The sequence below is a fragment of the Uranotaenia lowii genome, chromosome 3, assembly GCF_029784155.1.
Source record: "Uranotaenia lowii strain MFRU-FL chromosome 3, ASM2978415v1, whole genome shotgun sequence".
Taxonomy (NCBI): Eukaryota; Metazoa; Arthropoda; class Insecta; order Diptera; family Culicidae; genus Uranotaenia; species Uranotaenia lowii.
Genome location: NC_073693.1, coordinates 84,854,737 through 84,870,327, shown reverse-complemented (window position 1 = coordinate 84,870,327; position 15,591 = coordinate 84,854,737). Strand labels below are relative to the sequence as shown.

At 33.8% G+C, this 15,591-nt stretch overlaps 1 protein-coding gene across 1 annotated transcript in view; it reads left to right on the top strand.

The window, feature by feature from the left end:
• The window catches only part of LOC129754906 (uncharacterized), a 149,020-nt gene extending 135,741 nt beyond the window's left edge, over positions 1-13,279 (top strand). The window contains exon 6 of the mRNA XM_055751169.1: positions 12,585-13,279. Coding sequence (XP_055607144.1) covers positions 12,585-12,756 — 172 coding nt within the window. The 3' untranslated portion in view covers positions 12,757-13,279. The remainder of the gene's footprint in view (positions 1-12,584) is intronic.
• The last annotated feature ends 2,312 nt before the right edge of the window (positions 13,280-15,591 follow it).

Genomic DNA, 15,591 nt, shown 5'->3' with positions numbered 1-15,591 from the left:
GCTACCCAAAGTTTAGAGCCCCCTCATCCCTAAAAGGATGTCATAAATCCCTTAATCGATGTGGCTGTAGCTGATGCCATCAATTGTTTGACCCTACTTGCAATCCCTGGCAAACGTTTTATGAAAATTCGCGACAACGTCTGATGTCTAAAGGAATTGATACGCAATAGGAAGCTGATACGATTATTTTCTGTATCATATCGCGTGTCGTAGTTGAATCATCGGCTGAATGCTGCGGGTCGTGGCAGCCAATGAAGATTTTCTTGATCCCACTTCCGGGATGTACTACTTTTTTATGATTTCCAAGTTCAAATAAATCTATGTTCGTACAAAAAAAATAAAATTATTCATTAACAAATTTAAAATTAGTGTTTTTATTTATGCATTTTTCATATCTTTCAGAGATAACGAGAAACATAGCTTTAAATTTTAGTTCAAGACAAACCATTTTACAATTTCTCCGCAACAATTGCGGTTAAAAATCAACCAAATCTTCACTTCTCAAGAGAAGTCGAAAAATGACTTCTGTGGGAGAAATAAAAAAAACACTTCACCCAGAAAAGTTAGAAAACATTGTTTTTCATTTTTAATGATTATGTGATTTCGTCGGCCAGATGCAAAACTTGTATGTGTTTGCAAGCTTGAATGCAAGTCGAAAGTTTGAAGACTTTTTCGCTGAGTGGCAGCACCGTAAACAAACATGTCGATGTCCCAGACTACTTGATCGAAAAACTATTCAGCCGGGTATCTTGATAGAATATAATATCTTTGATGTGACCCAAATTGATATTTTGCCGATCAAATCAAAACCATTTAAACGATTAAAAAAAATTAAACTTTAATTCGTGTTATTTAAAGTAGGAATTTTTGCCTGAAAAATATTAATTTACTGCTGCATATGAAATAATGGTATGACTCTTTACGGACATTTGAAAAATGAAAAGTCGAAAGATTTGGTTTATAATCCAATACTCCTAGAAACATTTTTCGAACATGAACAAATGTGCTTTACTGAAGTAGTATCAAGCGCCTTTAAATTAACAGAACAACTACAAAATCCGTTGAAAATGAACAGACAAATGAACTGAACCAGAGCCTGTCTTTTTTTCCAGAAGCATAATTTTTTTGATAGCAGAAGCAGAATTTTTTTTGATAAGTTTTTATGATGACCTGAAAGTGTTGAAAATAATATTAACTCCTGTCATTTCACACGGTGAAACAAGTGGCAGCGCGCTATTTAGCCATGAAACATATACCTGAAGCGGATATTCAAAAATTAATAAATGTCTTCGTAAATGAAGGTCTTTTGGTTAAACAGTATTCATAAAAATTGAAGTACCAAGAATTATTTTATTATGGAGAAAAACTGGAGATATATCAATGAAAAGTGATAAAAAAGACAAACAGGAGTTTTAAACAAACAAGTTTTAAATTCATTTTAAAGTCTTTCTTTTTCTTTTTGAAAGAATATGAAAGTTGAACTGTGATGATATCCATTTGCACTTGCCCCGATGTTTCTTTAATAAAAATAGCAATGTATAATGAAGAAAGACATTTTAATGTTAAATGTTTCGAGGTAAATTTACATGAAAATTTCTAGATAATAGAATGAACACATGAAATCATCGTAGCCTTAACAGATTAGTTCTTTTTATGTTTTTAATTTTTTTAAACCTGCATTCCAATTAAATGTTATTGAATCTTGAAAATATCACATAATCTTACATGAAATCGCAAATCATCTTCAACACTGTTAATAACAAAAAAATTAAACGTATTTTTTCTCCTTTCAAAACCAAGTTAAATTCTTTTGAACATTAAACCAATAAATCAAGAAAACTTGATTTATTGAGTTAATATTTTATGGAATAAAATTTGCAATTTTTGCTCCGACAAATAAAAAAAGGGCGAATTTTTTTTTTTTTTTGGACGTAGTTTTGATGAAAATATGGATATTAATAACACTACTTCCAAGGGTGAGTATAGTGAACAGCAAGCTGCTTGAAGATGGTTTGTAAAATATCTTCTCTAATGTTTTTGATTTCTTCAGTTCTAAAAAAATTTACCATCTAAAGTTGTCGGAAGCTAAAAGTGCTGCGCTAGGCAGAATATTTGGCAAATATTCCAAAAATTGTCCCGATATTCAAAATTCTTCTTCCATAAAGTTTCATATGCAATATCTATATATATAAAAATGAATGTTTGTCTGTCTGTCTGTTCCCTATAGACTCGAAAACTACTGAACCGATCATCGTCAAAACTGGCATCTGAGGGTTTTTGAGGCCGGGGATGGTTTCTGTAATAGTCAAAACTTCATCCGACTGAAGGAAGGAGAGGCTTCCATACAAAATTTGTAGTTTTTCGAAACAAATTAAAGTCATGACATCCATTTTCTTGAGATTTTTTTTTCCTTTGGGCGGTTTGTTTTTCGTCTCTATGGTCGAGGCGTCGAGCCAACGTCTCAAAAGGAAAGTAACCCAGGCATAGCATACTGATCAGTAGGAATATTTTGGCGCGTATTTCTCAACCAAGCATATTTTCTTTAAGGGGTTTGTTTTTCGTCTCTATGGGCGAGCAAACGTCGTCGCAAGAGGATAGTAACCAAAGCACACTGTTCATTGATTGCTGGAAAATTTAACAATAAGGCGCCTGTTTCTCAAACACGTGGGGCGATATGCAACCTAGATGTGTTTTTTTCTTGCTTATTTGATTTGTACACAGCACGTGGTAATAAATGACGCCTAGATGTGACACGGATTGGTATTTTATCAATCGAATCAAAACCAATTAAAAGATTTGCAAAAATACTTCCATATTTAGTTCGTGTTAATGTAGGTAGCATTCGACTTTTCATTCAAGGAACATTAGAACATGTTCAAACGTTCAACTTTTTCTGTTAAAAAACAATTAAAAATTTCTTCTAGATATTGTTACTTCGGCACAAATACACAACTGAATCGAATTTAGAAATGAAAATGGGAGCTTTTTATTTTAAATAATTCTGAAAAAACCATCGTACTTTTTGCTTACATACCAATTCAAGTACGTACTTAACATGAAAAGTGTTTTTGTGTTACATGGCTGCATAAAAGAGACTTGATCCGCTTCGTTTTTGAAAAGCGAGACTTTAGAACTGATATTCAACTGGACGCAGAATTTTTAAGAGAAATTTTTAGTTTACCCTTAAAGTGTTAAAAACAATATTCCCTTCTGTCAACTTACACGGTGGGGCAAGGGCAAACGTCGAACTTTTAAGAAATTCATCTTCAAAATGATTCAATATGTTGGAAAGACCATAAGGGGTATTCCGAATGTTGAAACTGCAGCGGATATTGAAAATTCTTAAATGTCTTTGTAAATGAAGGTCATTCCCTTTGAACAGCACTCGATTTTAAAGCCATTACTCTGACGCACCTGTAAATAAGAATTGCATTGACACTTGCCCCAATATATATGCATTGACACTTTTTTAAATATTTATATGTTTACCGTAGTGAATTAAAAAAAATTGCACTGTATTTAATTCATAACAAATTTAATATATTTTTCATTACCATGATAAGTGCTGTTTGGGTATCGAGCCGGTTAAATTTGCCTACCTTCTTCAAGCAGTGGGGGACAAAATTGAAAAAGATGGGAGAGCTCCCATGTAAATTTAAGATAAAGAGCTTTTCAAAGAAGGGACCATATTTAAAAAGGTTTTTCTGGGTACAGAGTACAAATTTCAGATCTTGAAAAACGAGTTTTGAGATCAAGTTTCAGTAAATAATATATACCATCTTTGAATTGCAATTCAGAACTGCAGCTGCAGCTCTCATTTCAAAGTTGTTTGTTCTGAAGTATGATTAGGTTTGATTTAAAAAAAATGCTCTCTAAAATCTAAATTTAAATTTTTTTTTACAAATTACATTTATTTCTGGAAGGTGTAGCAAAGCACAACGGGTCAGCTAGTATTCCAATAAATGAAAATTTTTTGATTTCGGTTTCAACCTTAAAGTGATCTTGAGCAAAGCGGAGTAAATCAACTAAATGGTATACAATAAATGAAACATAGATATAATCAACATATGTTATTTATGGAACAAGTTACAAAGAGTGGATTTCTTTTAGCATAAGGCTTGCCAAGTTTGATGATTACGTTGAGTGCTGAAAAAATCGAATTTGCAACGGGAAGCTGGTATCTGATACCATTCGGCAATATTAAAAGCATCAGAATCCAAGAAATGTAGATAAATGAAAAACATTCATGTAAGATGCATGTAATATTAGTTGGAGCAAATTTTTTGATAATTTATGAAAAGACCCGTAGAATTGAGTTAAAATTCTTAGATTTGATTCCGATATAATCAAGCGGGACCATTTGAGCAAATGGAAAAGTTGGATATGGGAAAAAACTAGGACATGTTCAAGAAAGCGAGACGATCAACAACTCAAGATTTGATGCTTTTTTTAAATTAAACAGCGAAGCAAAATGGAAATAGACGCCAAGTTTAACATGGTAAGACGAAGTTTACCGGGTCTGCTAGTACTTCTATATAAATGTAAAGGTTGGTTTGAAAGAGCAATGCGCATCCAAAATCTCAAAATTTTCAAAATGAAATTTGAGACATAATGATAATTAAAATATAAAGCTATCTACAGTGAAAGATACACGGATACATCTAAGATAATTTACTGAAGCCATAAGTTTTTGGTGAGTTTGTAGCTTTTTCGCCATTGCTTTTTCATATTTTATAATTTATCCAACATCAGATGAAAAAAAATAAAAAATTCTATTATTGTATGTATGTATGTATGTATGTTTCCCCCATCGGTAGCAAGGTCCAGCCTATGTCTGTGTGGCTCGTGTGGCTTGGCCTTCGAATTGCTTCTCAGGCTTCCACGGCCGATAGTTCGTCGAGAGAAGGCATCCAACCTTCAGAGACCTACAATGGTTGGCAATCCACTCCGCTTGCAATCCCGAGCAGACTTTGATGCCCAAATCGATAGTAAACTGATACCACAATAAGCTGTCAAAAGCAAACTGAGAGCACATTTTGTTGTAGCTTCTTTCATGATACCATAACCAGGCATCATTAAGGTATTAAATATTTTTATCTGACAGCAACCAGAGACCAAAGTTAGGTATCAACAGCAAATGATAAGCAAAATTTGGTGTACAATTTGGGAAAATTATTCTAACAGCAAAACTAAGCATCATTTGGGTATCAGTGTTTTTTGAATATACCAAACCTATTGAAAGATTTTATTAAAAAGCAAAACTATGGAGCTGTCATTTTTTTCTTATAAAATATAAAAATGACATAAAAATTACAGCATCATTTGTACAAGTAATCATCTGCACAATGTTACCATAGTTTGGGGTGAAATGTAATTTGATAGCAAAATTTGGCATCATTAAGTTATAAATACAGTAAAAAATAAATCAACACTCCGAGACCAAAATGATAGCGTAATTTTGGGTTGAAGGCATCGAAGGTTTGATTATTAAAAAAAGGGCAAAATAATCCAATATGAAGGCATAATTTGGTGTTATAGTAAACGTTTTATAAAACTTAACCATTTTTACAATGAAAGAGAAGATTTTTAACGGAAGAAAACAATAATATTTTCCTTTTCTAAATACCATGCATTGATATACAAAAAAAAGATGTAATTTTCTCTTGAGAAATGATTTTTGAAAAACACAAAGAAGTTATTTAAGTAAAACTAGTTCATTCGCTCTTACATAAAGTCTTTGAATTTTTATGAAGATTATATATTGGATTTTAGCAAAAAAAAAAAAAAGCTTGAATGAGTAAAAATAATTACAAAAAAAGTTGGATTACCTTCATCAAAACAAAAAAAAAAGTTATTAATTATTTAAATCATTTCATACAACATTTTATTGTACGTTGAATTGAAAATTGGATTTCGTCGATCTGGTAACCAAAAAGCGGTTAGTGTGCAGAAAAATGACAGATGTAAAATCACGGATTTGAGGGATTGCACTAATATCCCAGTTAAAAATGAGCAGTCAGTGCAGTCCAGTTTAGTGCGCTACGTATAACAAAGAATCAGTTAAATTCATGCTTTGTGTCATTTAAACTTAGGCAAATCTGGCAACAGAGCTCAATTCTTTCGGTTATGTTCTGACCAGACTTTCAGACAAGGTTCGGCACCTGAATTCAATTTTTTTCTACCCTATTCTATTTTTTTGCAACCTTCCGGGATTCCTTCGGTCAAATGGCAAAATATTCCGGGGAAATCATATGTTTGCTCTCTCGGTTAAAAAAAACACTCCTGAGAAGAATTCTCAGAGGCAATGAAGCTCCAGTTCAACACACGAAATTCAGAATTAATTTTGACTATGCTTTAAGAACGAACGATTTGAAAATTGTTCCAAAATAACAACATAGCAGCATATTGATCACTCGTCAAAATAATAATCCAGTGAATATTCATTTGTAGTTCGAAATCCGTTTTTAAAAAAAGAAAATTTTAATGAATGAAATACTATATTACTTCTTTCAACTTAATTTTGAGTTTGAATTACGGAGCGTGTAGAGCAAAACAACATTGTGTGTAATAACTGTGCAACCGTGTAGAGCCAAAACGAAAACCAGCATCAAAACAAAAACAATTAATACCGTATTTGTTTATGCCGAGTGTTGCACTAGTGTTGCACTGGTGCACCACTAGGTGCTGTCAAACTGTTTGTTTATTCGGACGGTGTTGCACTGGTTTTGACCTGTCGGAGTTCTGCTTACGGACGGTGGCCCACCGATAATTTTGCCAGTGTTGCGAGAGAGCGTGTGAGTGAGCGAGGTAGCAATACACTGGCGAGGATTTGTGTTTGTTTTTATCGGGTACGGTGGAACACTCCACGAGTGGAGAAAACAAATACAGTATAAGTTTCGTGTCATTCGTTCTTATAAAATCCATAAGCAGATGGCCACCAAAACTGACTGGATAAGTGTGCCGAATGCTCAAGGTAAGTCTTTTAATAATCGTCCATAATCTGGATTCCAGATAGCTCATCCACTTTTAACATTCTAGGAGTACCATTCAGATGCATTTGTTCCTGTCCCCTACTATCCCTTCTTAATAGCAGCGGTTCGAAATCCATCGTCATCTAGCTGCTCTGGCACGATGCACGGAAAAGATAACAGAAAAAATTTCAACAGTTGAAACTATTTAGAATGCCTTTATACACACCGGTTTCCGACGTCTGTATCAAGGCCTAGTACGGCCTGATAAGTTCCTGTTGAATGGTTCTCAAACGGGCTCCTTACAGGTTCAATTGTTTCGAAGATGTTTTTCTGGCATGCAAGTCGCATGTAGGTCGGATCGAATCCCGGATAAAAACATGTATGTCGGAGTTGTGAAAAAAAAGCTTTTTGGCATATCCATTAGGATAAAGCAGATATCAAAGCGACAGTAAGTTTAAAAATTCTTCAGGAAATAGCAGCATCGTACTGACCACAACGATTGACCAAAGTTAATTCAACAGCCTCAGAATAAACCATCGACAGGTACCTGCTAGGAATCGGATTCCGTTGATTGGAACATGAAAGGAAAAAAAGGTAGGACTAATGACGACACCTTGTATAATTTTTTGTTTAAGATTTTCCTGTCTTTCTTTCCAGAACTCGAACTCTTCAAGGCCAAAATGGAAATCGGATGAATCTGTAAGTTCTCGAATCAATAATGAACTGGTGTTTTCAACACCCTGAGGGATCCAAGTCGGTCTAACACTTGTCTTTTTCGGTAAATAGTTTTTAAATTGAAAAGTGTTCTCGCAAATGACAGACAACCAAACAAAAAATTTCAATAACATCAAAATTCAAACAGGCCTCCGACTTAAGCTGTTTAAACCTGTATTCAGACGATTGTACTGGAATAATTATTTTTTTCATGAATCAAGAAGGTAGGCTGCTATGCTGTACATGTTTTCTTTACCATGCTTTAAAAGGAAAAGTTAAATAGATTTGAAAGAACAATTTTTTTCAGGCTTTTACGTTGATACATAACACCACATTTTGGCAATGATTAATGCACCACTATCTAAATTGGAAAATTCAGGACATTTTGTGGCTGAGCAGCATCTCCAACGCAGTCGGAATGGGTTTTGAAGACCGACTTTGGATTCAATACAACGTCAACCTAAAATGTAATCATGTAAGTACTGTTTGGCTATTCGATGAGGATATCCACAATTCACAATTTCAACTCTTTTATTTTGGTTAGGAGTACATCAATATGTTGTGCAAGTAACCCTATACCAATGTATTAAGAAAATCGCCTTCACATATGCAAAGATTTGTTTAAAAAAGTATGCTATTCGAGCAGTGTATAATTTTTTTTCGTAGCATAACTAAAGGCGATTTTCGTAATGAACTGATTTGTATTGGCCAACATCGCAGATTTAAATTCCTTTATTTATACAGTTTATAGCAATATTCTTCCGTTGCAAATCTGCCACTAAACTTGTTTCTTAAAATTATTTTTTTAATAAACCTGCTAGAATTAACCTAAACAGCGAAATTATTTCCATTCTGATAAGCTTGTACATTTGAGGACCTCAGGATCACAGGGAAGCAAGTGCCAAAATAATTATTTTGAGTTAAGTATACCTAACGATTTTACATGTTTTAATGTCCATACATAACTCCATGGTTTCATAACTCAGATTTTTAATAATTTTTTTTTCACTTTTTCGATTGAATTAAAACTGCTCGAATTTGAAAAATACATGAAAAAACCAACACTTTCACAACTTTGAAGCGCGCGTTTTCTCGAAACTATCATTTGGGTACTTGCACCCCTCTGATCCCAATCGCCTCAATTACAATTGCAATTCATTAACTTCGATAAGTCGCTTTTTAAAACTGCTTTTTATTCCTGTTTAAATATTGAACTCTGGAGCTTATTATGCGAAGTGAGTGACGTGACTTGCAATATTTCACCTCGAAATCTTGACTCCAGTAAGCGCTCCAGTTTTACATATAAATACCTAGATGTATTAGATAAAGTCTGTCTTAGTGTCTGTACGCCTATCTAACTGAAGTCGAACTCAATAAAATTTATCAGACTGAAAAAACATGTTATTATATTTTTTAAAAATTAATGGTTTCATTGCGTTATTAAAACGACTTAATCGACATAGAAAAAAAATTAACCGGTTCATGGAATTCGCACATGCAGAAACATTTAGTTGAAACCGACACCGTTTGAAAATTTAAAAAATAACAAAATTTACTTTCATTTGAAATGTTAAAGAACTATCTGTTTATAGATGTAGATAAAATTGGAAAAAATATCCCTATTTTTACCTTTTTTTTAAATTAAATTACGATCAGTATTCGGTTGTTTTTACAGTGAAAGTTTGTGTCGTTTTTTGATCGTATCTTTTATGTTTCGAAGCATTATTTGCCTTCCCTTTTCTGATTTTTTGTCTACAATGAGGCGGACGGACTTGCTTTGAGCGCAGTTTACTGGCTGTTGTACTTATATAATGCGATTTTATTGAACGTAAAAAAAACACAATTTGTCACCATTGCATACATTACGGCGTTTACACGACGATGAAAAACCTAACCGAGTACAATTTTACGGCAAAACTATATTTGCTATCACACCTTGAGAGTGAAATTTGCTTTTATTTTGCTTGACATAAGGTGGTAAACAGCAAAAATGAAAGCAATATTTTTGTGCTTGGTTAGCAAAATGATGCCAAATTTTGCTAAAATTGATAGCTTAACCACACCTCAATTTACGAAAGGTTTGAGAGCATAATGATGTCAAATTATGCTATTATTGAAAAATATTATTTTAAGAGGAGAAATCACCGTGAATTTGTTTTATGAAATGAATTTGCGGCTTTATCGGTGAGGGTTAAAGAGTTGAAATGAAAGACGGATAGAAGATCAGAAGAAAATTCTAAGGTGGTGAAAAGAGCGGAGAGCATTTGAAATAGAAGCTTGACCACATACTAAATTCTTTGTCCCACACCAATTAACTGTATTGAAGAAGTAGTACCCAATACAGAAGGCACTACATTTTTCGATACAGTTAATTATGGATGGTTCGACCGCCATGTGAGTGTGCACATGTGCCGAACGGACAAAAAATTTAGCATGTGGTTGCTCTGTTAAGTCTTCTATTGTGCGATATCGTTCCATCGATGGCTAGGTAGATTTCTTATTTTCGTTTTGTGCGGATGTTCCAACTGGATTGAGTTGTCGCATACGGTCAACGGTCAGAAATCTTGGCCTAACTATTTTCGATTATCGGAACGATGTTTTGTAATTGATTGTATCGAAAAATGTAGTGCCTTCTGTATTGGGTACTACTTCTTCAATACAGTTAATTGGTGTGGGACAAAGAATTTAGTATGTGGTCAAGCTTCTATTTCAAATGCTCTCCGCTCTTTTCACCACCTTAGAATTTTCTTCTGATCTTCTATCCGTCTTTCATTTCAACTCTTTAACCCTCACCGATAAAGCCGCAAATTCATTTCATAAAACAAATTCACGGTGATTTCTCCTCTTAAAATAATAAAAATAATTCGGCTATAAAAATCAATTACAAAACATCGTTCCGATAATCGAAAATAGTTAGGCCAAGATTTCTGACCGTTGACCGTATGCGACAACTCAATCCAGTTGGAACATCCGCACAAAACGAAAATAAGAAATCTACCTAGCCATCGATGGAACGATATCGCACAATAGAAGACTTAACAGAGCAACCACATGCTAAATTTTTTGTCCGTTCGGCACATGTGCACACTCACATGGCGGTCGAACCATCCATAATTAACTGTATCGAAAAATGTAGTGCCTTCTGTATTGGGTACTACTTCTTCAATACAGTTAATTGGTGTGGGACAAAGAATTTAGTATGTGGTCAAGCTTCTATTTCAAATGCTCTCCGCTCTTTTCACCACCTTAGAATTTTCTTCTGATCTTCTATCCGTCTTTCATTTCAACTCTTTAACCCTCACCGATAAAGCCGCAAATTCATTTCATAATTGAAAAATATGTGATGCCCTATGTTGGCATCATTGTGCTTTCCAAGCTCTCGGAAGACGAGGTGTAGTTAAGGTCTCAGTTTTAGCAAAATTTGGTGTCACTTTGCTAACCAAGTATGAAAAATTTTGCTCTCATTTTTGCTGTGTACCACCTTATGTCAAGCAAAATGAGAGCAAGTTGGGCTCTCAGGGCGTGATAGCAAAATTTGCTCTTATTTTGCCATAAAAGTCTGCTCGGGATAGTCTCTTCAGATTTACCCCAGATGCATTCTCTCTGGAATATATAATTATTCATATAATGAAACACACCTTACCTGTCGGCAACTTATGGGATTCGAACCCTAAAGTTTTTCTTGCCGATACCGGGAATCAAACCCAGTACGCCTGGGTTACCAGACTCGCGCCAGCCTATCCACTAGACCACATCAGCGCTTAAAATGAAAAATTTTATTATTGTATAAATAAAAAAAAAATCGGCCTGTTCGGTCGAATACTTAACTCAACTATTCGGAGCCGAATAATCGGCTTAACGGTTTTTTGGCGGTATTCGGCAGACCGAATACTCGGTACATCTCTAAAACCAACAAATGGTTTGATGAGATAATTCCGTAATATTAAACTGAACACCTGTGATCAACTTAGTGGCAACAAATTGGTGCTTTTCAATCAGGTGTACAAGTTTTAAGCCACCATTTACTTGTAGACAACATCCGTAGAAATTTAGAAATTTCGAATCAGATTAATTAATAAGACGAGTGGCTCCAGAAAGTGAACTATAGTCTTTTTCCATGCAACCATGTCCAATAATATACCCACAGCGAAAGAAAATCATCACTGGATCTTTATGGAAAATTGCTTTCAAATGTGATCCCAAAATAATCTCCTTTCTTTTCCTAAAATTAGTAACCGCGAAAATTATTCCACATAAAAGATTATCACACATATTTTGGAATGAAAGAACCAATATTTCAGTAACAACCCTCTGCCATCCATCGTAGTGGCTCCATAGAGCAAGAAGATTTGATTCAAAGACATTCTTCAATTGCAAACAGTATGATCTGAACTGAACTGCAATTTTTTCATGTCTAGGTACCTATATATTTTCTTCGTTGATATTTACAAATCTTCAGACCGATCTTTGAAGTTTACATTTATATACTTGCACGAATTTCTATAACATTCCATAATATCTCTCGGAAGGAATGAAAATCGACGGGTACAATCCCCAGAATCGGGGGGCATTCGATGCTTAGAAATTGTTTTTTTTTAGTTCAATCAATTCTCGGTAAATTAAATTTTGGTCGCTTTCATTACTTTTTTTATGAGGCGACCAACTAGAAAGTGTATCTTTGAATTTAAAAATAGTTCATAGTTTTCAGGTTCACAATTCACAATTCATATGGAATTCACAACACAACCGGAAACTGGAATTTCTCATTCGTAAAAATTTAATGAATGCCTTTGTAAATTTGTATGTTGTATATAACATCAAATCCAAATATATTTAGTTTGATTTAAATATCGATTTTATCAATTTCTCTCACCACCCCTTATTTTTTCCATTTTTCAGGTACGACAACCTTTCTGACGTTCTAGTAGACGATTCAATGCCACGGCCCGGCCAAAGTCTAGAAGACGAAGATCCGGCGACGGGTGAAAATGATCCTGACGATGATGATGACGACGACGACGAAGTAGATGATGTTGAATACGTCGCAAACGGCATTCGAGGGAAAACTTGACAGGACCAGAAGCTTTCCAGACAGCAGTCCCCAAGATCCCCTCCAGAAGCCGCCAATGAGCGGAAGTTGCCCCATCAGAAGATAACAGCCAATGGAAAGCTTCCAGCACCCAGCACAAAATCATCCTCAACAACCGCAACAACACCACAAGTAACGACAATAACGACCAAAGAAAAACCAAAATGTGTGCCAATTCGAAATGGCAAAGCGAAAACGATTAGGAGAAACAACATGAACCAAAGCTATGAGATGCTGGAAAATGATTGCGAGTGTGATATCATCAAATAGAAATAGCTCACAGGGGGGTGAATTGATACCCCCGAAAATTAAAGTAGATTAAAATTTGAAGAGAAAACCTGAGATCGGAAGAAGGGATATTAAAATATATGCATAATTTGTTAATATGTAAATAGAAATGAAAATGTAAATAAAGAGCACGTTAATAGAGAAACCTTTTGAGTTCGAATGAAAAGGTAATTTACATTTTGTTTGTTATCCACGTTTTGATCGGAACAATAATAAAATAAAGCTAAAAAAAAATATTTAAAAAAAACTTTAATTCAAGTCCCGAAAATATGTCAAATTCCATTCCAAAATTTTAAGAGAAAAAAAAACGAATAAAGCAATAAAAATAAAATCGAATTAATATTAAAATTTCAGATTCAGATTACAGATTCAGATTTCATATTCAGATTTCAGATTCAGATTCCAGATTCAGATTTCAGATTCAGATTTCAGATTCAGATTTCAGATTCAGATTTCAGATTCAGATTTCAGATTCTGATTTCAGATTCTGATTTCAGATTCTGATTCCAGATTCTGATTTCAGATTCAGATTTCAGATTTCAGATTTCAGATTTCAGATTTCAGATTTCAGATTTCAGATTTCAGATTTCAGATTTCAGATTCAGATTTCAGATTCAGATTCCAGATTCAGATTTCAGATTCAGATTTCAGATTCAGATTTCAGATTCAGATTTCAGATTCAGATTTCAGATTCAGATTTCAGATTCAGATTTCAGATTCAGATTTCAGATTCAGATTTCAGATTCAGATTTCAGATTCAGATTTCAGATTCAGATTTCAGATTCAGATTTCAGATTCAGATTTCAGATTCAGATTTCAGATTCAGATTTCAGATTCAGATTTCAGATTCAGATTTCAGATTCAGATTTCAGATTCAGATTTCAGATTCAGATTTCAGATTCAGATTTCAGATTCAGATTTCAGATTCAGATTTCAGATTCAGATTTCAGATTCAGATTTCAGATTCAGATTTCAGATTCAGATTTCAGATTCAGATTTCAGATTCAGATTTCAGATTCAGATTTCAGATTCAGATTTCAGATTCAGATTTCAGATTCAGATTTCAGATTCAGATTTCAGATTCAGATTTCAGATTCAGATTTCAGATTCAGATTTCAGATTCAGATTTCAGATTCAGATTTCAGATTCAGATTTCAGATTCAGATTTCAGATTCAGATTCCAGATTAAGATTTCAGATTCAGATTTCAGATTCAGATTTCAGACTCAGATTTCAGATTCAGATTTCAGATTCAGATTTCAGATTCAGATTCAGATTTCAGATTCAGATTTCAGATTGAGATTTCAGATTCAGATTTCAGATTCAGATTTCAGATTGAGATTTCAGATTCAGATTTCAGATTCAGATTTCAGATTCAGATTTCAGATTCAGATTTCAGATTCAGATTTCATATTCAGATTTCAGATTCAGATTTCAGATTCAGATTTCAGATTCAGATTTCAGATTCAGATTTCAGATTCAGATTCCAGATTCAGATTTCAGATTCAGATTTCAGAATCTGATTTTAGATTCTGATTTCAGATTCAGATTTCAGATTCAGATTTCAGATTCAGATTTCAGATTCAGATTTCAGATTCAGATTTCAGATTCAGATTTCAGATTCAGATTTCAGATTCAGATTTCAGATTCAGATTTCAGATTCAGATTTCAGATTCAGATTTCAGATTTCAGATTCAGATTTCAGATTCAGATTTCAGATTCAGATTTCAGACTCAGATTTCAGATTCAGATTTCAGATTAAGATTTCAGATTCAGATTTCAGATTCAGATTTCAGATTCAGATTCAGATTTCAGATTCAGATTTCAGATTCAGATTTCAGATTCAGATTTCAGATTCAGATTTCAGATTCAGATTTCAGATTCAGATTTCAGATTCAGATTTCAGATTCAGATTTCAGATTCAGATTTCAGATTCAGATTTCAGATTCAGATTTCAGATTCAGATTTCAGATTCAGATTTCAGATTCAGATTTCAGATTCAGATTTCAGATTTAGATTTCAGATTCAGATTTCAGATTCAGATTTCAGATTCAGATTCAGATTTCAGATTCAAATTTCAGATTCAGATTTCAGATTCAGATTTCAGATTCAGATTTCAGATTCAGATTTCAGATTCAGATTTCAGATTCAGATTTCAGATTCAGATTTCAGATTCAGATTTCAGATTCAGATTTCAGATTCAGATTTCAGATTCAGATTTCAGATTCAGATTTCAGATTCAGATTTCAGATTCAGATTTCAGATTCAGATTCAGATTTCAGATTCAGATTTCAGATTGAGATTTCAGATTCAGATTTCAGATTCAGATTTCAGATTGAGATTTCAGATTCAGATTTCAGATTCAGATTTCAGATTCAGATTTCAGATTCAGATTTCAGATTCAGATTTCATATTCAGATTTCAGATTCAGATTTCAGATTCAGATTTCAGATTCAGATTTCAGATTCAGATTTCAGATTCAGATTTCAGATTCAGATTTCAGATTCAGATTCCAGATTCAGATTTCAGA